At 56.4% G+C, this 25,747-nt stretch overlaps 1 protein-coding gene across 1 annotated transcript in view; it reads right to left on the reverse strand.

Annotated features, from left to right (window-relative positions):
• The window catches only part of ANO1 (anoctamin 1, calcium activated chloride channel), a 75,644-nt gene that overhangs the window by 46,385 nt on the left and 3,512 nt on the right, over positions 1-25,747 (reverse strand). Inside the window, exons 3-11 of the mRNA XM_010837815.1 lie at positions 25,547-25,645; positions 24,624-24,775; positions 23,045-23,099; positions 19,999-20,050; positions 17,038-17,093; positions 13,457-13,498; positions 7,483-7,547; positions 6,548-6,682; positions 1,937-2,097 (exon numbers count right to left, since the gene is read on the reverse strand). Coding sequence (XP_010836117.1) covers positions 1,937-2,097; positions 6,548-6,682; positions 7,483-7,547; positions 13,457-13,498; positions 17,038-17,093; positions 19,999-20,050; positions 23,045-23,099; positions 24,624-24,775; positions 25,547-25,645 — 817 coding nt within the window. The remainder of the gene's footprint in view (positions 1-1,936; positions 2,098-6,547; positions 6,683-7,482; positions 7,548-13,456; positions 13,499-17,037; positions 17,094-19,998; positions 20,051-23,044; positions 23,100-24,623; positions 24,776-25,546; positions 25,646-25,747) is intronic.

Consider the following 25,747-nt stretch of genomic DNA (forward strand, 5'->3'; position numbering starts at 1 on the left):
CCCGTAGCCACGCAGGCAGAGGCGCACCGTGCCGGAGGCCTCGGTGGAGAAGACGCCCAAAAGGGGCCTCTGATGAGGACACCAAGCCCCTCTTCAGATCTGAGGGTGGGGATGGGATGGGAGTGAGGTGCTCGGTGCAGACACGTCTTCTAAGAGGAGGTGCTGCAGCTCGGACCCTCACCAGGACCCGTCCTCCCCGGTTTCCAACGAGTGTAGAAATGTAATCGGGCAGTGATCGGACAGCAGAGGGCCCGGCCGGTGGCCCACGCTGGAACAGAAGCCCAGAGGACAGGCCAGGCTCTCCCCCTCTCCCCTGACCCCTGACTCAGCCCTCGGCTCCTCTGCACACCGGCCTCCAGATCTCACGGGTTGGGCCAAACCCCACGCTCCTGGCTCCAGGAAGCCTTGGACAAAATGGGACAAACCCCAGCCCCCTGCCAGCACCTGGTGCTTCCTGGGCTCGCTGAGCCCCTGCAGCCGCCCCTTAACACTGATGGAGCCTGAACACAACCGCGAGGGTGGCGGGCGAGGCTGCAGGGCCATGCAGGGTGGGCTCAGGCTGGGAGAGGGTTCCAGAAGCGTGTGGGCCCGGAAGCCCACTGCCTGGGCATCAGCCCTGTTCTGCTGCCCGCGGAGGTTGGCTCTTCTCTCCTGTCACCACCAAACTCCCCCTGGCTTGCAGGGGAATCCAAGGCCCCAACTCAGAGGATTCTGAGGTTCTGAGGGCAGGTCCCCACTCCCCTTAGTAACGGAGGCTTGTACTGAATTCTCTATTTGACGGGATCCTCGCAGATCTCAATCGCACTGACAGGTAAGAGCCGCACACCTGACTGGCTAGTGGCACCCTCCACCCCCTGGCCCACCAGGGCCCACCAAGCACCAGGACACATGGAGTATGCGGGGCCTGGGGCTGCCCTTCAGCAGGTGACAGCACAGCCCTCTGTGTGTCTACAGTCTGTTTGTCCCACATCTCAGAACCCCTGCCCCTTATATCTCCAGAACCCAGCTCAAGAGGCTCACACCTCTTGCAGGCAGCCCCTCCTGACTGCCCTTTCTCAGAGGTCCTGACCCTTCCCTTGTCTGCTCTCTCTGTGCAGCTCCATCTCCTACTATCTGGGACCCCTGAGCACAAAGACGGGGGCTCTGGTGCCCAGGTGATGGCTCAGCACATGGGTGCCCAAGCCCCGAATACCCTGCTGGCAAAGGCTGCACACGGGGCCATGGAGGAGGAGGTAGGCCTGTCGGCTAACCCAGAAACGGAGATGCATCCATTTGCGGAGTTTGCAGAGATTCATCCAACCACCACTTACCCACCTCCCACGCCCCCTCAAGCCTGAGATGGGTACCAGGTAGGACCTGCATTTGGAAGAACTCTGGGGAGGAGCCATCTGCTCTGGACCCCAGGTGGCAATGCAGTCTAGGGGTTAAGGGCACAGGCCATGGCGACTCAGGAGGTGGGTGATCCCAGACCACTCACATCCACTCTCTCTGGACCTTGACGTCATCACATGTGAAATGGGCACCCACAGGGGTGCTGAGGGGTGATGAGAGACTTGCCCCAGGGCCTGGCCAGGGTCAGCTTCCCCAGCATCATCGGGAGGACGGTGGGAGGAAGGCAGAACCTTTGGCCCTCCTCCTTCGAAAGCAGCTGCCCTTCCTGAGCCAACAGAGCCCAGCCCCGGGAAAGAGCTCCATTTCCGGGAGAAATCACCCTCCGAGACTTTCCATGAGGGGCTCCTGGCCTGGTTGGACACATCCACAGTCATGTGCATCTGTGACCCTGCACGGCCCCCGGGTGCCCAGCAGACGGGATGGGAGCCGACCATCCCTCCCGTGTGCATTCCTGGCCCACGCCCCTGCGGGGAACCTCGAGGAGGGAGAGGGAGGGTCGGGACCCACCCAAGGCCGCCCCTGCCCCAAAGCGGCGCTCGCTTACCCCAGAGGGCCATGAAGACGGAGAAGAAGACAGTGGCGGGGTTGTCGAAGAGGTGGCTGGCGCGGGCGGTGGCGCACGCGGAGCTCATCCTCCAGTAGCTGCAGGTCTTGTCGCAGAGCGGGCACATGGTGATGTTGTGTCTCTGGTCGCACATCTCCATGCTGGAAGAGAGGACAGCCCGGAGTACCCCAGCCGACGGCCAGGGCCCCCGCTGGCCCCCGCAGACCAGCAATTTCCGGAGCCATGCCGTCCTTGCCGGGGTGGACATGGTTCGGTCGGCTTGCCAGTGGGCTTCCACCGGGGCCCACATCCCTCTTCTCCACGCAAGGCCCCAGCTTGGCTTCCCACTCTCTGCTCCCTCACCTTATAGTCTTAGTGACTTTGAACAGGGTCCCACACTTTAATTTTGCACCCAGCCTGCAGCTTCTGTGGGTGGACCTGGGTGTGGGCCCATGGCACTTGCTGTGTGGCGGGACAGGGTCACGTAAGTGTTCATCTCTGGGGTGGCCCCAGGCAGTGGGATGCACGGCCTGCCCTGGAGCTGCCCGCAGAAGTCGAGGTCCCCAGCAGCCTCCCTCTGATGACCAGGCACCGTCAAAGCTGTGCTAATAGTGAATGCCATCCAAGTCCTGACGTGACAAGGCCCAGGAGACCCGAAAGAGGAAAGGAGTCAAAGCGTGAGGATGCCATGCCCTTCCTGAGTGCTGGCCTCGCACCCAGCACCTGCTCAGTGCCAGTCCTGTGGGCTTCAGTCCACCCCTGGGGGTGACCCGGTACCAGCCTGAGGGCCTCGCTGGGCACTCTGGACCCATAAGAAGATGGAGACGTGGTCCACCCAGACCTCCTCTCAGGAGGTAGGTGGCTGGATCGGAAGGAACACACCTACAAGCTGCCTGGGGTTGTGGTCCCACCAGGCCGGGCTCACCCTGGAGATGAGGGGTGGCCCCTGAGCAGGATGGGGCCCTGCTCAGGGCAGGGTTTCACTCTGCTGAGCGGATGTGAAGTCTGGGGACCGCGGGGAGCTCTGCGATGCCCAGGGCCCTCCTAAAGTGTAGTATTTAAAGGCCATCAGCCATGTGAGCAGGAGACTGCACTGAGTGTCCATCCAGCCTGGACCAACTCTGGGGCTGTTACAATCCCACCTTCACAGAGCAGGAAGCCAACCCACAGAGGGGACGTCACTTGTCCAGGGCCACACAGCAGAGTGGGACTTGCGCCCAGGGCTCTGTCCCTGTCAAGCCCATCTGTCTCTGCCCGGCTCTCAGCTGCCGCCCAGAGGCCACAGGAGGGCTCCCTGCTGAGGCCAGGAGGCCTGGCTCGGCTCCTTGAGGGGCAGTTTCTGTCCTCTGTGTGCCCAGGGCTGGTCCTTGAGCCCCAGACTCAGTTCCTCCTCCTGGAAGATGAGGAGAGAGGCCAGCAGAGGGCCCTGCCAGCTGCGCCCTGCTCTGCCCCTCTCCTCCCCGCTCATTTGGACAAGACGCTGAGCTATAGTTAGGCACAGGCAGGAGTGGATTCCCGGGGGTTAGATGGCTTTCTGGGTGAAGGGCGGGGGGTGAATAGGGTGATTGCTTTATAGCTTTTAAGAAAAATTTCTGGATGCACCTGAGCTTATGCACAGGATCCTGGCTGGACCACAGCCACTGGGGAGCATTTGCCAAGAGGTTGCGGGGGCCCTCCTCTGGCAGCACTGCAGGCATCCCGCTCAGCTCTCTCTCACAGTAGCTCTCCCCAGACACTCATCAAAGAAGTGTGCACCTGCTGTGTGTGTGCAGGCACGGCGTCAGGCACGGTAGACGGAAAGACAGATGGTGGGCAAGGCTATTGCCTCGGAGCATGCGGGGAAGCATGTGTGTGTGTGTGAGCACACGTGTGTGCCTGTGAACACACGTACGTTGGGGGGGTCAGGCACACACAGTTCGGAGGGCAGCAAGGACTCGGGAGCCAGCCAGCTCTGCACGTGAATTCCAGCTCCACTGCTCGTGATCTGTGTGGCCTGGGGCAGGTCGTTTGAACTCCCTGGGCCTCAGTTTCCGTATCCATAGAATGGGCATGCTGAGACTTACAGAGCTCCTTTTTTTTTTTTTTAAAGGGTCACGGCATTTTATTTAAGTATATTGGGGTTTTTTTGGCCATGCCGCATGGCTTGCAGGATCTTAATTCTCCGACCAGGGATTAAACCCCGGTCCACGGCAGTGAACGCACGTGCTGAGTCCTAACCACTGGACCTCTAAGGAATTCCCCAAGAGCCCATGTTATTGGGTTGTCAGGAGGCTTAAACAAGGGAATGTCTAGGAAGCCCTGGGAACGTCACTGGCGTATTTAAACCATCCTCCCATTCACCATCACTATTGTGGGCACAACAGAGCGACGGCAGCTGCAGTGACCAAAAGGAGGTACAGGCACCGACTCGAGGGGCCCATCTCTCATCCCCCTTGAGCTTCCGCTCTTCTGGGGGCTTCTCCCGAAAGGAAGAGGTGCAGGACGCCCACCCGTGTGTGACCCCGGCCCCTCTCAGGGGACCAGTGGATGCACACACCACTGTCAGTGTGTGGCCTGGCGCCACTGGGCGGGTGGGGGGCCTGGAGCCTGAGGGTGGGAGGGGGCTGGGGAGGCCAGGGCTTGCGTCTCTGCCTGCCCATGAGCCCCACGGCTGCCCAGCCCTCTGCCCTGCCAGCTTAAACAACTCCAGCCAGACAAAAAGCCTGTTTCTGCTGGTTTTAAACCCTCAGCCTCTCCCTTCACTGCCTTCAGCCAAAATAAAGACGAGCAACAGGCGCCTGCTCTTTGGAGCAGACAGAGGCACGGGCGGTGGGGCAGCATGGTGCGGGGTGCGGGGGCACTGGCCATCCTACAGACTTGGCCGGGCCAGGCTCCAAGGGGAACACACACCTCACACTTGGTCCAAGGCACCAAGCGAGCAGAGGCCGAGGTCAGACAGGGCTCCAGAGTCCCCAGTGAACACTGACCGTAACCCTGGCCATGTGACAGCTCTGGCCTGGCCTGGCCCGGGGCTGTCAGTGCCCTTGCGGGGGAGCCTGAGCCTCCTGAGGCAGGGTGTCCAGGCTGAGGCCGCCAGCCCTGCCCTCCCTCCAGGACCCGGAGGCAGATGGAGCAGTCCCCGTGGGGGCGCCCCGCATTCCATTCGCCGAGTCTCTCGGACTTTGGAGTGAAGTCCCCTCCACGTCTAAGCTACTCTGATCTCTGCCTTCATTAAACCCCTGAGCACAGTGAACTCGTGTCATTGGCAAACAAAGGGACAAGCTTTCTCCTGCCTGTGCCCAAAATAACCCTGGAGGGGACAGAAGCCAGATTCCTTTAACTTTCTGGTTCCGGGTGGGTGGAGTACTTTATTGTTATTCACGAAGATGGTTGCATGGCATCACCGACTAAATGGACAGGAGTTTGAGCAAACTCTGGGAGATAGTGGCGGACAGGGAAGCCTGGCAGACTGCAATCTATGGGGTCACAAAGAATTGGACACGACTAAGCAACTCAACAACAACAACATGTATTCAAACATCCATTGCACAAAACTTCACCGCGCGTGGCCTTTCTACACCACTGAGTGGGGCCTAAGGAGCCAGTCTCTCCCCCAGGTCAAAGACTCCTTCATTGGCCTTTTTCTGAGCAGACCCATGGATGAATTTCCTAAACCAGGGCTCTGCTTCAGAGACGCTGGGCTGAGTCGTAAGAAGGGTAATCTGCCCTATGTCCCAAGACTGTCCCGACAGACTGCTGGCTCCCAGGAGGCGGGCGGGGCGTCCGCCTCTCTAACCAGCACTTTGCCTGCAGGCACAGTGTTCCTGATGGAAGTCGGGGCTGGCATCCTGAGCTCACATCATAAACCGCTATCCCTGGCTTGAGACTGGCAAGTTCCGGGAACAGCAACCAAAGAGGGGAGACGCTGTCCTCAGACTCCCACTGCCTGAGTCACGCTCTGGCTGCCAGTCTGGGAGACATGCGCCCGGCGTGAGGCCAGGCTGTCTCTGGGGTCTCAGCCTCCTTCCCAGAGCTCCCCATGCCTGGCCTGCTCCCTGGGGAGCAGTGGCAGGCCTGTCGGCCCTGTGCGCACGGGCTGGGGTCTGCTGCACCGGGCCAGCCCCTGCAGACCAAGCTGCTGGTACACGATCTCCCCACATCATGGGAGCGGGGGTGCAGCGCAGACAGGGCCTGGCCGGCCGAGTGCACCGCCCCGAGGTCTCCGAACGGTCCGGCCTCACTTCCTGACCTCACAGGGAACCAGTGAATTTTCTTGTCACATAATGACTAAGGACTGAATGGGAAAAAAAGCTTCAAAGGACAAAAAGGAGTCGGATATTTATTTTATGTCTTCCTCTCGACAGTAAAATGTCTCCTAGGGCAAGCGTGCCTGCAAAGGCCGCCCACGCTCTCAGACGGCTATTAAAGCCTTCGGATGGGGCGTCTCTGGTCCTGACAGTGCCTGGCCTGGCCTGTGACTTCCCGGTTTGGAGGGGGGGTGGTGGTTGCTGAGTGGGGTACCAGGTTTGGGGTGAGGGGTCCCAGTCCCAGGAAGTTCTGTTCCTGCAGTAAGGGGAACGTGGCTCCTTAGTGAGATGAGGACATCTTTGGGGAGAGGGGCTGCCCGCCTACCTGGGGATGTTGTCATCGACAGTGGCCCATCCGTAGAGGAAAACGATGATGCCGACCACGGAGGCCGGGATGAGCATCTGGGTGTAGACGCCAAGCCAGGCGAAGTACAGACCAATCTTCTCCCCAAAATACTTTCTGCACCGCAGGGCAAAGCCAGACAGACACACGCTTACTCTCAATCCATACCAGGGGCAAAATTTACACCACGCCCCTTCCCCAGCATGAACAGCTCACACGGGGGCCCCTGGTTCTCGACCAAGCACAGAGTTGGCGGGGGTGGTTCTGAGCCAGGCTGTCATGTTTGGGGGGGCTCTCTGCTTTCACAGTGCCCACCCTTCCTCTGCTGAGCCCCGAGGATGGAAGCATTTCCTCCTGTAATGCCCATGCTGCAGGGCAAGATGCTCCCCGGAGGCGGTCAGCTGTGTTCCAGCCTCATGCAGCCTAAAAACAGGAAAAAACTCCAGCCCTGAGGCACCAGTAACTCCATATATTGAGCATCTCTGTCTTCTTCATGGGCTGGGCTCTGATCTACATGTCCCCACAGCACACACGTTGCCTGGTCTGTCTGCCCTGGGAGGGAGGTCTCTCAGGAGAGGACACTGTGTCCAGAGGGGCAATTCTTACAGATTCCCAGGCAGCTCTTTTCCTCCTTTAGACACAGAAAGAAACCCCACCAGATGCCCAACTGGGCCGAGCCAGACTATGAATTTAGGGGGAGACAGTGAACATGACAGATGAGAGCCAGGCCTGCAATAAATCTGAATAAACTGCTTGATCTAAGGCTCGGCCAGGCTGCCGGTCTCTGCTGGGAGACCTCAGCTCCCCTGCACAAGCCCTTCAAGTTCGAGCAAGGGCCCACGCTCTGCACACTCAGTGCGGTTGAGATGCACAGCAATGTTTATCTACCCAGGCCTGCTCTCAGCGTCCCCACTTACCTGACGAGGTCGATGGGCTGGTACTTGTAGAAGACCCCGTAACTCGCCCACTCTTCGTACAGGAGCTGGGAAAAAGGAAGTGGTGAGGGCTGGGGAAAAGTAAACTGCTCCCAGGTCCCTCGCCAGAACACAGAGCTGCCAAGGTGCTCAGCTCACGGCTACGTCATTCATTCATTCAACAAGCTCATATAGAAAGTCAGTCCTGTGCCAGGTACCGTGCTGGACAATGGGCTGTGAGCTGAACACCACAGACACCCCCCTGAGCCTTGGAGCTCCCATTCTGGTGGAGGAGATGGACATGGAAAAATGGGTCCCAAGTTTCAGCTCTGGTAAGGGCCTCAAAGAACCCGTGGGCAGTGGTTGCATCCCCGAGCAAGAACAGATCTATGGTTTCAGGTGACGTGGGGATGGGAAAGAAGCTTCTGGCATCGTTACGGAATCCTCACACTTCACTATTTGATCTGGGATTTTAAATGGCCTGCCACTGTCAGAGACCTCACTTTCTTTGTTAAAGACAGACCCACCAGGCTTTGGAGCAGAGAAACCCCAGGAGTATGATTTTAACAGATCTCACGAGGAGCAAAAGAGCAGGGGTGGATCTCCCGAGACAGGCTGTCTGATTAACATGGCTGAGTGAGATGAATGAGATCCACAAACCCACTACGCCCCAGGCTTGGGCAGGATGGTAATGAGCTTGGCCTTGTGGGAACGTGTATATTCATATGTCTGTATGAACACGTAGGTGTCTTAAAGAAGATACCGGGTTAGGACTGCTGGTTTTAATAAAGAGATCCCATGCACGTGGGTAATTAATGCTCTATCAACCTTAACCCAAAGCCTACGGTGACCCTGCTGGCTAGGGGGAAGCTGGCCCCAGCTGGGAACCCAGTGCCCTGGCTCCCTGTCTCTGCTGGCATCATTCAGGGAATGGATAGAAGGCCAGCGTGGGGATGCCTGTGAGGACTTGCCAAGGTCTCTGGGTCTCTCCTGTACACTGAAGCTTGACTTCTGTCCTTTTCCCTTTTCTTAATATTTAAATTTAAAACTTGCGAGAGTCTCTTACATTCAGATTCTGCTGTGGCCCCAAATACATCAAATACAGCTTTCTATTTTGATTTTAAAACACAGCCTTTTACGTCATCGTGCCCAATACCCTATGCTATGGAATCAATGTTTGTATCTCCCCAAACACAAACGTGTTGAACCCTCAGTTGCCCAATGTGACTGTAATAGGAGGCTACATATTTATGGAAGTAATTAAGGTTAAATGAGGTCATGAGAGCAGGGTTTTGCTCTGACACGACTTGTTCAGTTGCTAAGTCATGTCTGACTCTGCAATCCCATGGGCTGGAGCCTGCCAGGCTTCCCTGTCCTTCACTATCTCCCAGAGTTTGCTCAAATTCATGTCCACTCAGTCGGTGATGCTATCTAACTATCTCATCCTCTGTTGTCCCCTTCTCCTTTTGCCTTCTATCTTTCCCAGCATCAGGGCTCCACCATGACCTGTCTGTCTTGGGTGGCCCTGTGCATCACGGCTCATAGCTTCATTGAGTTCTGCAAGCCCCTTCACCACCACAGGCTGTGATCCATGAAGGGGATTAGAAAAGACCCTGACAGGACTCATGTCCATATAAGAAAAGGAAGAGACACCAGAGCTGGCTTCCTTCTCGTGCACACATGGAGGAAAGGCTACACAGCGGGAAGGCGGCCGTCTGCAAGCCAGGGAGAGAGCTGTCACCAGAATCCAACCCTGCCGGCACCTGGATCTAGGACTTCTAGCCTCCAGGATCATGAGAAAAAAATGTTTTCTGTTCAAGCCACCCCGTCTGGTACTTTGTTATATCAGCCTGAGTGAGTACATTCTCCCCCACTGATTTGGAAGACCCACAGCTGGTGGGATGGTTTTCCATACACAAAGATCCCTTCAACTGAGCCTCTGAAAATTAAAAATGTGTAAGAGGTTCACTCAGAGGGGTCCAGCCTCCACAGACCAGGGAGTCAAGGGTCCCTAGAACCTTTAGCAGGTGCAGCAAACTTTCCTTTTTTTTTTTTTTTTCCATTTTGCATTGCCTCTCTCCTTCTGCAGCTGGAGCATAATACTCAGGAGAGCACGAACATTGTATTTCATCAGAAGTCAGCACACAGGGACAAAACGAGCAGGGAGGAGAACGCAGGGAGGAAAACAACAGAGAACAGCTAAATGCATTCTTAACTACAAGCGAACCTTGCTGTCAAAATCCTGGGTTTCGCCTACTCTGATCTCTGTAAGAGGAGCTTTCTTTGGATTTTAAGTCTTTCTTTAAGTGGCATGAACAGGACGTGTTCAGCATGACTCCAAGTCCTGAAAGACTTAATGGCAAGTCTGGCTGCTGGTGGGAGAGCCTTTGGAGCTTCTGCAGAAGGGACTAGGATGCACGGGGCCGACCCTATCTCAGAAGAGAAGGGGTCCAGGAATTAGAGCCAGGCTGCCGGGCTGGGATGGTGGCTCCACTGGGTCTGCAGTGGGTGTCCTGGGCAGACCCTCCCCGCCGAGTCCCACAGTCTCCTTGATACAGGAGACTGTCCTTCCTCCCAAGTCATGGTGAGGACTCAGACGGACCCAAGGCTTTGTGAAGTAGAGTGCTGGGGGCTCATTACGTGTCATCTGTCTGATTATGCAGAAAAGGAGGAAAGCCTACAGTTTTACTCTCTAAAGGGAGAGGTCTGAGCCAGCAAACTCCGATGAGATGGCACAGCACCTCTGGATAAACAGAGCAGCCGTCACCAAAGGCAGCTTCCTCCCCTCAGCTGAAATTTACAGCCTAGACGCACTGGAGGTGGATCAGAGGGAGGGATGAGGAGAGAGGCCCTGGGATAGAAAGGGGAGGCACAGAAAGACCCACTTGAAGGCTTGGCCTTGTCATACTGGCCACCCCGTTCCTGGGCCTGCCCAGTGGGACTGGTCGCAGCAGGCCGGCCATCACCCACCAGTAGACATGACAGATGGGGGTACAGCCCACCTTTCTACAAAAACCACTTTATCTCGGTGGACTTTTCTTCCTGCCAAGAAGAGAACATCAATCACCCTGCAGCCATCAGCACAAGGAAATCAAACATCAGATTTCCTGGCTAGGGTTGGCAGAGCTCTGCGGAGCCCTTCGGCCTGTGAGCAGGTGGGAGGTGTCTGAGGCCCTGGAGCAGGCTTGCTGGGGGCTGGTGGCTCTGGTCATGGTGACCCTGGAGCCTTCCAGCACCTGACCTCAGAGAGATCCTGGCTCCACCCACTGGCATCTCTCCAGCCCAGACCTCCCACCTGAGCCCACATGGCTTGGGTTGGGGGGCTGTCATGGCACTGAGGGGGTCCGTAGGACTGTCCATGGACTTGTCCCTTGCCATCTCCCCTTGGGTTGGAGGCACCAGTAGGGCCAGTCTGGTCTGTGTCATCCCCAGCTTCTCAGACCAGGCACATGACAAGTTTCCAGCAAGCAATTGTTGAATGAATGGATGAATAAATGCATTATGGGCCAGGGCCCTGTGGCTCTCAGCACAGCATACCAGAGGCCACCTCAGTTCACACCTGGAGGAGGGAGCTCTTGGATCACGGGTTTGCAGTCCAAAGATAAGGCCAAGAGCTGTGGCTGTGCTTGGCCCGGCTCTGGCCCGCCTCCCCTGAAACACTCTTGCTTGTGCCCTGCTCTGTCAGATCAGCACAGGAAAATGGCCTTGGCTTGGCTCGCCCCCCTTTCTGTCCTGTGTCCTCGGGCACATGGGGATCCTGCCACTGACAGGATGCCACGGATTTTTTCATTGCAAAAGCGAAATACTCAGAACCAGATCACTTAGGGTGAAATGATCATGGGAGAATGAGTTCTCTGAGCTGAGACCCAAACACGTGTCTGGGGCATTTCCTCTTCCTCCCTTCTGTCTTTCCTTCCTTCCACCCATCCACCACTACTCATCTATCCACCCTTCCATTTGTCCATCCACCTGTCCACCCATCCATCCACCTACCTGTCCATCCACCTGTCAATCCATCTGTCACCCACCCATCATCCATCCACTCACCCAGTATTCTCAGGCCTTGTATTTGTTGCTGGGACATAAAATTAAATAGAGAGAGGCAGGCAGCATTCCAGGCAGAGAACATGGCTGCTGCTGCTAAGTCACTTCAGTCGTGTCCGACTCGGTCTGAATAAACCTGGAGCTGTTCGCTGGGCTGGCACACAGCGGTGCCAAGTAGTTCCTAAGTAATAACTGAATAGCAGTCTTGGCATTGACGTGGCCATCAGTCAAGTCTCCTATGATTAGAATGGCGGTCAGTGAGGCTGGAGCGTGGGGAAGAAGGGGGGAGACTGGGGTAGGGGGCCTGGGACCTGGATGCTGAATGGCCAGAAGGGGTGACAGGGAGTGGCAGGTGGTGCAGAGGGACGTAGGAGGCTGGGTTCCAAGGCCAGGGTTGGTGCAGGGCAGGCCCGTGGACCGGATAGGGGAGATCTGCAAGTCACGGACTCTTAGACGAATGCCAGATGTTCCACTAAAAATAACCAAATATGTAATTTTTGTGCTAAATCAGATAGCATCTTCAGTTGGATTCCCGGGCAGGCGGGCGAGTTGTATCAAGTACCAGAGATTTAAAAGCACGTATTGGGGGCTGGAGGGAGGTGGGAGCGGAGAGCAGTTCCCATACAGAGGCTCGGGGCCCTGGTGACTGGGGACAAGGCCTCCATTGTGAGGTTCTCAGGGAAGCGTCTCCACCGTCATCTCCACCGTCATCTCAGCGGGATCCACTCTCCAGGAGAAGAGGCAGGGCAAGTGCACGGGGTGGGGGGAGCGGGGGGGGGGGTGGGGGATGGCTGAAGGAATGCAGGGCGGGGTGGCTCCCTGAGGTGAGGGAGGGCTGAGCTTGTTGGGGAGATGGGAGGAGTTCATGTAGAAGCAGAGAAAGTGTTAGTGGCTCAGTCGTGTTCGACTCTGTGTGACCCCTTGGACTGTGGCCCTCCAGGCTCCTCTGTCCATGGGATTCTCCAGGCAAGAATACTGGAGTGGGTTGCCATGCCCTCCTCCAGGGGATCTTCCCAACCCAGGGACTGAACCAGGGTCTCCCTCATTGCAGGCAGATTCTTTAACCGTCTGAGCCACCAGGGAAGCTATGTAGAGGCTGGTATCGGGGAGTAGGCAAGCGAGGGAAGGAGGAGAAGCGGCTGTGATGGTGCAGGAGTGACTGAGAGCACAGGTGGGTGGGATTAGGAGCCAGTGAAGCAGAAAGGGTCACTTGGTGTTTCCCAAAGTATGTCCCGCAGAACACTAGCTCCATAACTTCCCCATTAAAAAGGGTTCCAGGACAGGTAAGTTTGAGAAGTACTGGCTTGACCACCATCCATGGTGTCCCCTACTGGAGTGATGCTGGGGGCCGGGGCACTCCAGGTGGCTGGCCTCGCTGTTCCCAAACTCATTTCCCCGGAAGGTGGGGTGATTAGGCTAAATGTCAGCAAAGAACCGTGGAGGTTCTGGCTGCTCCAGTGAGATACAGTCGGTGCATGAAGGAAGGACGGGGCAAAAGGGCAGGCTCGGGGCACTTCCCTTCCCCTCACACGCTCGGACGACCTGCCAAGGATGCTTCTGAGGATCAGAGCTTCCCAATGGCTCAGCGGTTAAGAAGTCACCTGCAGTGCAGGAGCCGCAGGAGACCGGGTTTCGATCCCTGGGTTGGGAAGATCCCCTGGAGGAGGGCATGGCAACCCACTCCAGTATTCTTGCCTGGAGAATCCCATGGACAGAGGAGCCTGGCGGGCTACAGTCCATAGGGTGGCAATGAGTGAAATATGATTGAAGTGACTTAGCACGCACACAGCATGAGGAAAATAGTCCAACAAGGCAACTTCACCCCCCTTCTCCACCAGCTGTGGGGCCGAGGCTCTGGGACCCTGCACCCCTGCCCCTTGCTGGCCCAGGGCCCCTGACCCCAAGGAGCGGGCTCCCGGGTCTGCACACCTACCTTCCTGTCATTGAACTCCACGTTGTCTCCTTCATAGTCTCCCTGGAAAGAGAGAAAGGCTCTTACTGTCCTGTGACCCTTCCACAAGGCAGGTGGGCTCGTCTCAGGAGAGAACCTCGTATAGTGTGCAAGGGCACCTAGGTTCCCTCCTCCTGTGATAAGAAGCGCCGTGAGCCCCGGGCTGTCCCACCTGCCCTCCCTCCACTCCCAGAAAGCCCGAAGCGCCTTCCCCTCGATGCAGAGACGATGCCCAGGGAGAGCAAGCAGTCAGTCCCTTGGGACTGGTGACACAGAGAAAAGGGGCTGTGGGGGCTGGAGGGATGGTCAATGTACATCCCATCCTGCCAGGTGTCCTGCTGTTGTGTCCCAGGCCCCACCTGTGTGGTGCCCCTCTCCCTCTCAAGAAGGATGCCCCTCTCATCCAAGAAGGATGCACCTCAAGGAGCCCCTCTCCCTCTCAAGTGTCCCAGGAAGGATGCTGAGTTAGATCGGTGAGGCCAATGTCCTCATCCTACAGATGGCAACACCGGAGCTCAGAGGAGCACACTGACTTCCCTGGGAGAGACGCGAGACCCTGGTCAGACCTGGGACTTGGATCCAGGTCTCCAATCCCAGCAGAAAAGGAGGGCTTAAAAGTCAAAAGGGTGTTTCCCAGACGGGTGACATAGACGAATAGAAGTGCGGGAGAGGCTGGGCCTACAGGGTCTGCCTGGTGCCCTCTCCACTTACCAGCTCCTTCCACAAGCCCCACCAGGCCAGCCAGCCCCTTCCAGTGGTGAGAATATGATCACCAGACAGACCACTAATGCCCGTGGTCTCTGAATGAAGATGCTCTGGGAGCAGTTTAACCGAGTTCCCCTCAGTTTTTAGACATTCCGCCCCCCTACCCACCCGCCTCAACCTTTATGCCTCTCTAGCACTTTCCCTCTCCGCTGAGATGGCCCCACGACTCCAGGAGCACCTCATTGCCACAGAGGTCAGTTAGCTGGGGACCTGGAAGGGGGCAGTTGCCAACCAGGAAGGAAGCCAAAAAGCTGTCCAGCAGCAGCTGAAATGCCAAGTCCTTCTCCGGAGTTGAACGCCAGTTACAGGTCGGAAGGCTCTTCCTCTATCCTCCACGCACAGTCATAACTGGTTGTTGTCTGGGTGGCCATGACCCAGAACCTGGTCTGATGGATGGATGCTCTTGCTGAATGAATGAACAAGTGAGTACCTGGAGGGGGTGGGGTGCTCCAGGCCATGTACTGAGATGTGACCTAGCACAGCTCAGGGGTGAGAGGCTGATGGTGAGACCCATACACGCACAGGAGGAGTCTGCCTCCTGCCAGAGGCTAAGGTGCAGCTTCAGTGCAGCCAGCATCCTCTATTTAAGGCATGGCGTCCACGGAACTCCATTCAGAAGGATTTATCGCCCCAAATATTTGAACCTCAGCTTCAGTACTTAATGGTGTGCATGTCTATCAGCTGCATGGTATCATGGACGGAAAATCTCATATTCCCTTGAGATGACTGAGGTCCATCATCTGGCTGGAAAGAACCCTGGAAACAGAGCCAGCATCTGGGCTCTGCCCCTTGGCTGTGTGCCCCTGGGCAAGTGGAAGAGTAGCTGCAGTCTCAGTTTCCCCATCTGTAAAGTGGGAACAGTCCCCACATGATGGGCTTCCCTACTGCCCTGTCAGGTACAAAGATGATGATGCAAGAGGAATTTCCAAGATATGGATCTTGGAAATGCTTTGTGTGGGCCCCGTGGATTAGGTAGTCTTGTACTCGGTTTAAACTACAGTGAGAATCCATTCCTAAGACAAACGCAGCAGCCAAGCCTGAGAAGAGGAGGCGCATCGGCCTCCAGGAAGGTGGAGGTGGTTATGCAGCAGGGGGTGGAATAGCCTGTCAACCACAGCTGTCTTCTGGCCCCAGCTCCCCAACAGGGGTGCTGTGTGACCTTGGGCAAGTTGCTAAACATCTCTGAGCCTTCGTGTCTGCACCAGATTAAATGAGATAAAACTCCTACTAAACATGGTTCTTTGCATACAGTTAAGTACTCAGAAACATTGATTTCTTCCCTTTCCCTTTCGAGACTTAAAGGGCTGAATCAAGCAGGCAGGGAGGCCCTGAAATGTTTTGGCTTCTCTCCCTGACCTCTTGGTAGGGGTGACCAGCTGGAAGGCCATGCAGGGCTGTGTTCCTGGTGCCTGTGAGGCTGAGCAAACCCAAGAGGCACTGGTGGGGTGGATGAGTGAGGTCCCTTCTAGGGAGGAGCCAGGAGCTCCAGCTGGGACCTGCGAGTCTGAGCCTGGTCCTGGAAACATTTATCCAGCAATAGGTCAATTGTCAAGACCACCTGATTTCATCCCACACCGCATTTACTAGGTATGTAGGAGGCGCCACACGTGTAATGAATGACAGCCAAACAGTGTTTTCTTAGTGGAACAGAGAGCAGGCAGGCCCAGAGAGGAAGGGAGGACTCAGCCGTGTGGGGGAGGGGAAAAGGCAGGCTCCAGGCAGTTGCTCTATCTGCCTTGGGCGAGGGTCTAGGCAGAGAAGGCGGAAGAGCATTGCAGGCAGAAGGAACAGCAGGAACAGAGGCACAGAGATGGGAAAGCGGGATGGGCTGATCCCCAACCCCCGCAGTGAGTGACAAGGGGGCGGCGGCAGGTCGGCTAAGCATCCTTCCCTCTGGGTCAGCAGTCCGGCTGGATGGCCCTTTGCTGTCTGACCCCCTCTGTTTGTCCAACCCAGTGTCTCACTGAAGGCCCTCCCACTTCTGTATTCCCATCAACACCCTCTGCAGCCCTGGTAACTGGACAGGGTGAGCATTATTCCCGACTTGCAGATGGGGGTGCTGGGGCTCAGAGGGGACCTGGGCTGCCTCCAATCAAGGCCGCAAAGGAGGGAGTGGCCAGGACTAGAATCCAGGTCCTTGGACCCCCAGGCCTGCCCCCGTTCTCTCCTAGCCTCTGCAGTAACACACATTTGGAAAGTTCCAGAGATCCTCCGTCCGGTGTTCCCACACTGCTCAGGCCCCATGGCCCATCCCCAGTGCCCTGCTGAACTCTAGTCCCTGTTTCCATGGAGACAATAAGAAGAGAATCCTCTTTCTCTCCATCGTGAGCCAAGACCATCATGCGGCTGTGGCCACAGGCTGTATTTGTCAGGGGCACCAGTGGGATTTGGAGCTGCAGCTCAGGAAACTGACCACTGGCTCTGCAGAAGCAGATACACGAAGAGCTCTGGCCAATCTGCCAGAGCCCAGCAGGGCAGTGGGCAGGGGTGGGGAGACCGAGCTGGCGCACAGCTGGCCTGAGGTTCAGATACGCCTGGGGCAGAGTTGCTGCCATAGCGCCCCTGTCCTGGAGGAACGGTTCAGTGAGAAAAGATGGCTCTGCGTGTAAGTCTGTTCCCACCTGGGGGAACCAGGAAGGGCTGTGAGCCGGTGACGTTTTTATAGGAGCGCCAAAGCAGGAAGCCCGGACCGCAGGACGATTAGAGCTCCCTGGGGGAGCCCTGGTGTGCTGTGGTCCTGGGGACCTGGGGACTCAAATGACACGCAAAGATGGACAGTGTGGGTTCAGCTTACTTACATCATGCAGCGGGTAGGCCGCCGAGTAGACACCATTGGCCAGCAGGCTCGTGATGCCTTGAAAATAAAGGCAGAGAGAGGGTTACGGACCAGTCGTGTCTCCTGCAGCTCCGGGTTCAATCAGAGAGGTCCCAGGACTGTCTCAATCATTGAAAATGTTTTCAAAGTGAGCCACACCTGGCCGCACAGAGCCCGGCCACCTTTCTGGGGTTTCCTCCCCGGGTTCGACATGATAAAAACATGCTCTGTTGGCAGAATTAGAAAGACAGAGAGGAAACCCCAAGAGGAAGTGACACCTGGGAGGAAGGAGGGACCCCCAAACCTGCGATTCACCAGCTACCCCCACCTGCTTGAGGGCAAGCCTGCAGATGAATGAGGGAGTGGAATGTAAGTGGTTAGAGAAGCTGAATCATGAGAAAAATACGGATGGGAAAATTGATGGTGTCAGAAAACACACATACAATTTGGAATTAGATTTTAGGTTGATTGGAAAAGCCGAAGAGGAGACCTGCGGGCCCCACACGGGGCAGAGGCACTTACCGTATCTATCACACTTGCGCCTCTTATTTAAAAGGGCAGAGTCCTTCTTTCTTCCCTCTCCTTGCCCTGTTTATACATCCGGCTATTAGTTATACATGAATGAGGCCCTGAAAGGATCAAAGCTGTGTCTGGGGGCAAGGTGCTCATTCTTGCCATCCAGTGCTCCCGGGGACAGTGGAATGATGGCCAGGACCTAGGTTGTTGCTCAACGCCCCGCACTGGGAGCAGGATAAACATAACCACACCTGCACCTCCCAGAGTCCAGAGGTGTGGACTCAGATGCCCAGCCCCAGAGTAAGGGGGGAAGGCAGAGCCCAGCTGTGCACAGGGCCTGGGATCCTTGGAGATCTGATCTGGGGAGCTAGAGCTGCCCAGGAGTTTCCATGAAGCCCTTTGCTGGTCACAGAACCCTCCACCTGGCCCAAGAGCCCTTCTAGGTAGTAAGTGGGTCAGACGTTTCAGCGGCCTACTTGTCCCACTTGTGACTACTCTGCTCTTGCATGGATGGGAAAGTCCCTCCGTGAAATCCACTTAATAGACCATCTCCTCAGCTAGTGATCTGGGGTAATCAGGGCACTTGAGGATGCTTGGAAACCCAAAGCAGAGTAAGGTGGGGGCACGTGGCCAAAATCCCCTGGCTGGAAAGTTCAGCTACGATAAAACGTGAAGGAGGGGCCTGATCTACCACCCCCAGAACTCTCTCAACGCCGTGCTGCCACAGGGTCTTTGCACAGGCCGTGCTCTCTGTCTGGAAGGCCCACCCCTCTAACACCACCTCATCAGAAAGACCACTGACCACCGATTCTAAATTCCCCCTCACTCCCCAGCTCCTTCAACCTGCAAGACTATGTTCTGGTTTACCTGGTTCTCTCTGATCTGTCTCCTTCCTCCAGAGCAGAAACTCCCTGAAGGTGGGGTCCTACCTGACACAGAGGCTAGTGGGTGACAGACCCCATCTATGAATCTGGAGGTCAGGAGGGCTTTCAGACAAGGTGCCAGTGTGGAATGGGGAGCAGAGAAGGACCATCTGTCTGCTCTATCACGGTTGCTGGGAACCAGTCCACCATGGAACTTGCCAGAAGACAGAGACAGCTCCCCACGACCAGGATGGCCTGGTGTGGGGTCGGCTCTGGCTGAGAAGGGCCCAACCCTGAACTCTTTGCAAACCTTTACAACAACCACACAAATCTTCACCAGCAGGGACCCCGTGCATTTAGTCACTCAGTCATGTCTGACTCTGCGACCCTAGGGACTGTAGCCTGCCAGGGTCCTCTGTCCATACAGGGACCCTACAGGGAGACTGAGGTCAGAGATGCATTGCTGGGGCTAGACCCATGCTTCTCCCACCTCTGGTGGCCTGGGTCACCCTGGAGGATCTCGTTCCATTGGACACTGTGCTATGGAGTCAGTTTTCCTGGCTTCCTCTTGACTCCTGAATTCCCCCATGCCCAGTGACTTAGGACACAGGCTTAGAGATTTCAGTCCCAGAAGGGTGGCCCTGTGACCATTGGCCACACAGGGCAGGGGACATACACCCACCTGACTCTGGAGGTGGCATCCTTTCTCCTCCCCCGCATTTCAGGCCTGCCCCAGGCTTCAGCTGGGAGCATCTCACTCTTGACTCCACCCCCCAGGGTCTCCCCTGGTGCACAGGCTTTTACCAGACCCTCCCCGCATCCTTGAACCCCAGCCACGAAACTTCAGACGCTTCTAGAGCACGAAGGACTGTGCTGTGAGCTCAGCTCTTAGCAGTTGTAAAACACTCCAGGAGAAGCAAGGAAAGGCTGGGGAAAGGCATCCCTTTGTCCTGAAATGATTTGCTTTAGCAAATTCAGCCCGGGCAAGGGACCTCCATGGGGAGAGGATTCCCTCTGCACGCTTTGGCCAGAAAGGTTTTGCACCTGTGGTTCAGGTGTTCTGTAAACTGGTACCCAAGGAGCCCAGCGGCAATGGTTTTGTGGCAGGTTCTGCATCCAGGCACCCCTTCCAGTAGGGCCGCGGCTCGGGGTGGAAGCTGGGGGAGGCACCTTCTAGGCTGCATGTGTGTCTGGCTACTGGCTGAGGATGGTGCCCCCATGGGACCCTAACGACCTCCCGTTGGACTGAGAGGGTCAAGAGCAGGGTGAGACCCCTCGGTGGCCCCTTCCGTTTCCCGCAGGCAGGATTCACTGCCTCTGCTAGGAGAGGCGCCTCAGGCCACTGCCGACGCCTCCAGCCAGAGACGAGTATCCTTTGGTGCTTAAAAGAGCCGTAAAACCGCCTTGCCGTCCTGGAACGGCTCTCCTGCCTTGAAATGGTTACACAGGCTTAAATGAAAACCCTCTGGAAAGCCCTGGCCCAGCCGCCCAGCCCGCACAGAGAAGATGGGGAGGAAGATCAGGCAGCGAGACGCGCGCTGACCTCCAGCCCAAGCACGCCTTACCCATGCTGTACTTGGCCTTCGTGCACGTTGTCCTCTTCAGGATTTCGTAGACCTGTGGTGGGGATGGGGCGGGGGCCGCGGTCACTCCATCGAGGGTCGCCTCCCGCACCCCCCTAGGATGGTGTCAGGACAAGGTCACCTTGAAAGGCCCTTGTCGAGCTGGCGCCCAGGGGTATGGGCGTCCAGTGCATGGCATGTTTCCGGCTCTCCAGCTGAGGGGTGAGTTGGAATTCAGAGGTGTGAGGGCCCTGCCCATAGGCCCACTCCCTGATGTGGCCCTGGATGTTCTAGCAACTTGAGCTCCTTTCAGTTCAGTTCAGTTGCTCAGTCGTGTTTGACTCTTTGCAGACCCCATGGACTGCAGGCTTCCCTGTGCATCACCAACTCCCGGAGATTGCTCACACTCACGTCCATCAAGTCAGTGATGCCATCCAACCATCTTAACTAACAAATTACTTCACTTCGATCCTTGGGAGCCCAGGCCTGGGGGTCTGCCTGTTTGCATTTGAGTCCTTGAAGCTGTGGGGTCTTGGGCCAACTACCTGGTGCCCCGAGCCTCAGTTTCCCCATCTGAAGAATGAGATGAAAAGAACTGACCCTGCACCGTGGGTGTTCGGGTCAGAGCACTCCAACCCCTCGACACCCCCAAGGTCCCGCCTCCCAGTGCCCCTCAGGCCCTGAGGCATCTGACTTCTGTTCACCTGCCCAGCTCTGTCCCAGCAACCTGGCCTCCTGTCTGCCCCTCACTCACCGGTCCTCTCCTGGGACCCCAGGGTCTTTACCCTGGCTGTTCCTTTCACCAGAAATGCTTGTCCCCCAAAGAGCTAAGTGGCTGCAGGGCCACCTTAACTAACAGGCAACCGAGGAGCCATGGTCCCCACTGTTCCACCTTCTAATTTTGCTCTCTTTCTCCCTTTCTTTTCGGCAGCACCTCATAGCTTGTAGGATCTCAGTTCCCCAACCAGGGACTGAACCTTGGCCCCAGAAGTGAAAGTGTGGCACACTAACCACTGGATTGCCAGAGAGTCCCCTAACTCAGCTCTCTCATCCCGGACCCCTCCACACTTGCCAAGTATCAGCGTGCCTGTTGCCTCTCCCCTCCCGCTTGTCTTGGGGAGACACCAGGTGCTCAGCAACCGACCTACGAGTGAATGAATGAGTCACCCAGTGAGCTGGCTCCCTCCCCGGCACTTTCTGAATCTCATCGGCGGCCTCATCCTGACCTTGCTGCTTCTCCTGTAATCACCTCTTCCCTTCCACATGCAGTTACAGCCCTGGTTCACAACCACCACTATGACCCCATATTCACCCTCTTCCATGTCTGGCCACTGGTGGTGATTTTTCTAGGACCTTGCTCCACAACCATCTATGGCTCCCTAGCGCCTACAGGCTGAAGATTCAAGTCTCAAGACCAGCACCTCTGGCCCTTCCCCATGGCCCCCTGATGATCCTGGCTCCTACTCACCTGCATATTGGGCTGCCCCAGTGCCAGGAACACAAAGGACTATCGTAGCCTTGTCTAGAATGATGCTGGGTCTCTGAGACCATAGGATAGAGCTAACCAAGGGCAGAGTTTTGAGTCACCCAAGAGTTTCTCTGGTGCATTGGTGGTTTACAAACTGGCCTTCAAGGTCTCTGGGAGACAGTGACCCCCACCCCAGAGGTAATCAGAGTCAAGGATGATTCAGCTAACACTTACTGGCTCTGACAGAATAGCTTTCTGTGACTTGGGGATCACGTCTGAATTCAATTAGAAAGCAGATCCTAAACAAGATGGGCCCCAGAGCCTTCATTCATGTATGCCCCCCAACCTTGGGCCACCTCCCCGACAACAAGAATGGATTTACAAATTTACACCCTACCCTTGCAGGAGCATGCTGGTGATTCCCAGTAATATAAAACCAGGGCACACACACATCTGGAAATGGCAGGTTCCCAGGTCTCCCCACTGGCCATTCCTATCCTCCCTCATCCCAAAACGACAAAGAAAAAAATGAAACCATTCAGGTTCAACTGGGCCCAGTTCCCTGGAGCAGTCAGTGGCCAAGAGGAAGTTCCTCTCCTGGACATATATCAACCCCAAACTACACTGGCCGCTGGCATTTTTGCATAAATGAATTCCTCCTTGTTTATTATAATGAGGTTGAATTTCACCAATAACACAATCAATAATAACAGTAGGCCCTGTATCCAGGTCACCCTTGGTGGGGGCACAAGGGAGCCCTTTGAGCAGAGGCCACCACGGAAGCTGCCAGGCTGGGAGGGGACACAGGGTGGATGGGACCTGGGTCTGGTCTGTCCAGGTCTCAGCGTGAGCTCCCCATGCCAAGGCAGCGTGCACAGCTGTCCCGTGCCTGGTGCCTGCCAGCCTCGAGATACACCTGTGAGGAGCAGCTGTCTGCTCAAGGTCAAGCGGCTGCCTGCTCTCTGTCCTGCCCCTCTCCTCGCTGGGTTGGGAAGAGAGAAAAGCAGCGGCTTGGCCGCCAGGTTAATCCTTGTTTAGATAGAAGTTGGGTCCCGAGCTGGACACAGCCCAGCATGGCTGGTGGACAAGTTGGTGGCTGCTGGATAAACATTAAACCAATACCTGGAGTAGGGCAGAGTGGCCTGGTCAGATTTCAAATCGCAGTTTGCTCGTCTGGCAAAGCCCTGGAAATCTAGCCCCAACCCTCATGCCTTTGTCTGCGCCACACCATCAGTCCCGCCTGGCCGGCCTGCTCAGAACCCTCCAGGCAGAGAGGAATGTAAAGATTCCATAAAGGCAGCAGCAAGGAAGCGGGAGAGGCGTGCGGGGAGCCTTGAAGACACAGGAACATTCTGAAATAACCCGAGGAGTCTGGAGTCCCTCTGCCTCCTTCCCGCGGATCCACCCGTCCTTCCCCTGGGCTCCTCACAGCCCGCTGGTTTTATTATTCTCATTATTTCCACCACAGACAATTAGAGTCCCCCCACCCAGGGGAATTTAGCTGAAATGAAATTATCATCCCCTTTCCCGGGGGCCACCTTGCTGAGGAGCTGTGGATTCCCATGAGTGAGAGATACTTACTATTGTGCTCCGAGTTTTGCTGTCGAAAAAGGAATCCTTGTCAGACAGGTCAAATCTGTTGAAATATTGGGGAGAAAAAAGAGACACAGCTCACTAGAGTTGGCTTTCCTGGTTCCCAAGGCCCTAAGGGGTCACACTACCCCTGTGAATGGTGACCGTGAAATCAGCGAAGCTCAGTCCACCTGCTGGGTGTGACCCAACCCTGGATGTTTGGAAGGATCTGTCTCATCCTCACCCACTGGACCCACACGGGGTCATGGTGTGGGCAGGGGAGGTGATCCTAGTAGCAAATGTGGGCAGACCTCCCTCTTCAAGGACCCTTTTTCTTTTTCTTTTTGAGGACACCCTCAGGGGGCAATTTCACTTCTGCTTCAGTGATACCACGGCAATCACACTCTTGGATACTTTAACATTTGACACAGTCTCACTGTAATTCCCAAATGGTTTTGGTCCTAAGGTCTTGGGCTACATAGATGTCTTAGGGCTAGAGGGCACAGGGACATGTCTGGAATGTATCACCCACTCCCCAAGACAGTCAGGGTTGAGCTGGGGAGGGCTACTCGGGGTGGGAGTGGCCCAGAGCCTGGAGGAGAGCCAGGCCTGCGAGATGGGGTGTCGAGGGAGCCAGCCAGGGCAGAGTGGAGGGAGGCCGGGGCCTTATGGGCCGTGGAAGGCGGGTGTCTCCCTCTCATGCCCGGGGGTCTGGGGCCTGGAGCTGGAGGGGGAAGCTGGGCTGGGGCACTTCCTCTCTCTCATGTCTGATCCCCAGCAGGACTGGGAAATAGCAATGAAGCATGTGGCCCCTGCCCTATGACTAACGCCCGGGCCAGAGCAGAAGCTCCAGTTCTGAGCCGAGGCCCAGTTCTGTGGGTCCCGTGGGACGAGGGGTGTCCATGGGCCTCCTACTCCCCATAGCTTTGTCATCCTAGCCCCACAGGATTCCCAGACTCCAAACTTTCTATTCCCACTCCCGCCCACACTCCAGCTCTGCCCAGCGAGGCCATGCAGCCGCCACTGACCCAGGTGGCTACGCCCCACTGCCCATCAGGATTGGGGGAGGAGGGAAGGTTCCAGAAGAGGTGCAGCCCTGCCAGGCCGCCCCGCTAGCTGCAAGACCTGGGCCCCAGAACTCCGGCTGGGGAGCTGCTTTCCAATTCTCAGCTCCCAGAGCTCGGCAGACTTCAGGGGCTACAGTCAACCTTGCCCAGTTTCTCAGAACACATCCTGAGAGGGACAGAGTCAGGCAGGGGAGGGGGCCCAGGCCTGCCCTCACTTGGGCCTGTGCTAGTTTTCCTAACTGTCACCCAGCAGAAGGAGAGATTTTTGTCCCCTTAATTCCTCAGTTCGTAGTGACCTCAGAGGTTATTTCCAGGTTATTTCTGTGCTCAAGTACCACAAGCTCTTATGGGAATACACTCCAGGGGCTGAAGTGGCCACTTCTTTGGGTGGGGGAGGGATAGAGAATTCTGGTTGGTCTTGCAGATTGTGTCATTAGGGCAAGTCCAGCATGGGGTGATGTCACCACACAGCAGACCCCGCCCTCCTTGGGAAGGGGTGGGCAGGTGGGGCCCCCACTTACAGGTGCTGCTTCTCCCGGGAAAAGGGGTAGGAGAGCCTCTTGGTGGTCTGGGGCCTGTGCTCTGCCACCTTGGGCTGGATGGGGTCCGTGATCTTCTGGAGCACAGAGTTGATCTTCTTGAGGAGGCCGCGGGTCTCGCTGATGTGATACAGCTGCGGACCAGGCAGGGCAGGGGAGCGTGTCATCTGCTGAGCCCTGACCCTGGGCATCTCTTCTGAGCTGGTTGGGGAGGCAGCCCCTTCCCCTCTACCCTCCCTCCACCCCTGCCCCTGGAGCTGGCTGGCCTGGGAACAGGGGGTGGGGATGGGCCAGGATGCCTCCTCCACGCCTGGGGTTTTCTGAAAGCTGGGTTTCCTGAAAGCTCAGAGTTTTGGGAGATCCCAGCCAAAAGGGCAATTCTAGTACATTCCAGGGAACTTCCCCCAACTTTGGATTTGTTTAAAAAGAGGCAAGTCAAAGGATGCTAGCAGATTTGAGAAGCTGGGAGCTGACATTCCTGAAAACAGCTTCCCTCTCCACGCTCACAAGTAAACCCTGAGGCCTCCCTGAGCTCCTGGTACACATGGGGTTCCCAGCTTGAAGTTGTCGGAGATCAAGAAGAAAAGCCCCAGCAACATAGAAATTGTAATCATATAAAATGAGTCTGACGAACCAACTGAAATACTGAACATAGGGAGCAGGAAGTTTCCCCATGTTTGTGTTTATGAGAAGTTCGGGCCCCTATGCCATCTCTGTGGGGCCCAGACTGTAACCTCTGCCCTCCCAGGGGACCCTGGAACCCTTCTGCCCTCCTGGGGTGGGGGCCGCTGAAGCTCTCCTGGGCTTTTTCCTAACAACCTGGACCCTCCCGATGTTGTTCTCCTGCCGGCTTCCCTGACACACAGACCCAGGGACCCCTTGGAAGCAGAAGCATCATCGCTGACCTTCTTTGTCGGCATCTTCAGCTTCAAAAACTCGGCTTCTCGGCACAGCACATTCCAGGGTGCGTGGATTTTTACAAATCCAACCCCGTGAATTTTTGTCTAGAAAGAGGGGAGAGGGCCTCAGTCAGCGTGGGTGGATGTTTGGGGCTGAAAACCATTTTTACCTTCAGGGCAACTACAGTTTACAAGATGGCAGCAGGT

This window comes from Bison bison, unplaced genomic scaffold (genome assembly GCF_000754665.1).
Source record: "Bison bison bison isolate TAMUID 2011002044 unplaced genomic scaffold, Bison_UMD1.0 scf7180017864080, whole genome shotgun sequence".
Taxonomy (NCBI): domain Eukaryota; kingdom Metazoa; phylum Chordata; class Mammalia; order Artiodactyla; family Bovidae; genus Bison; species Bison bison.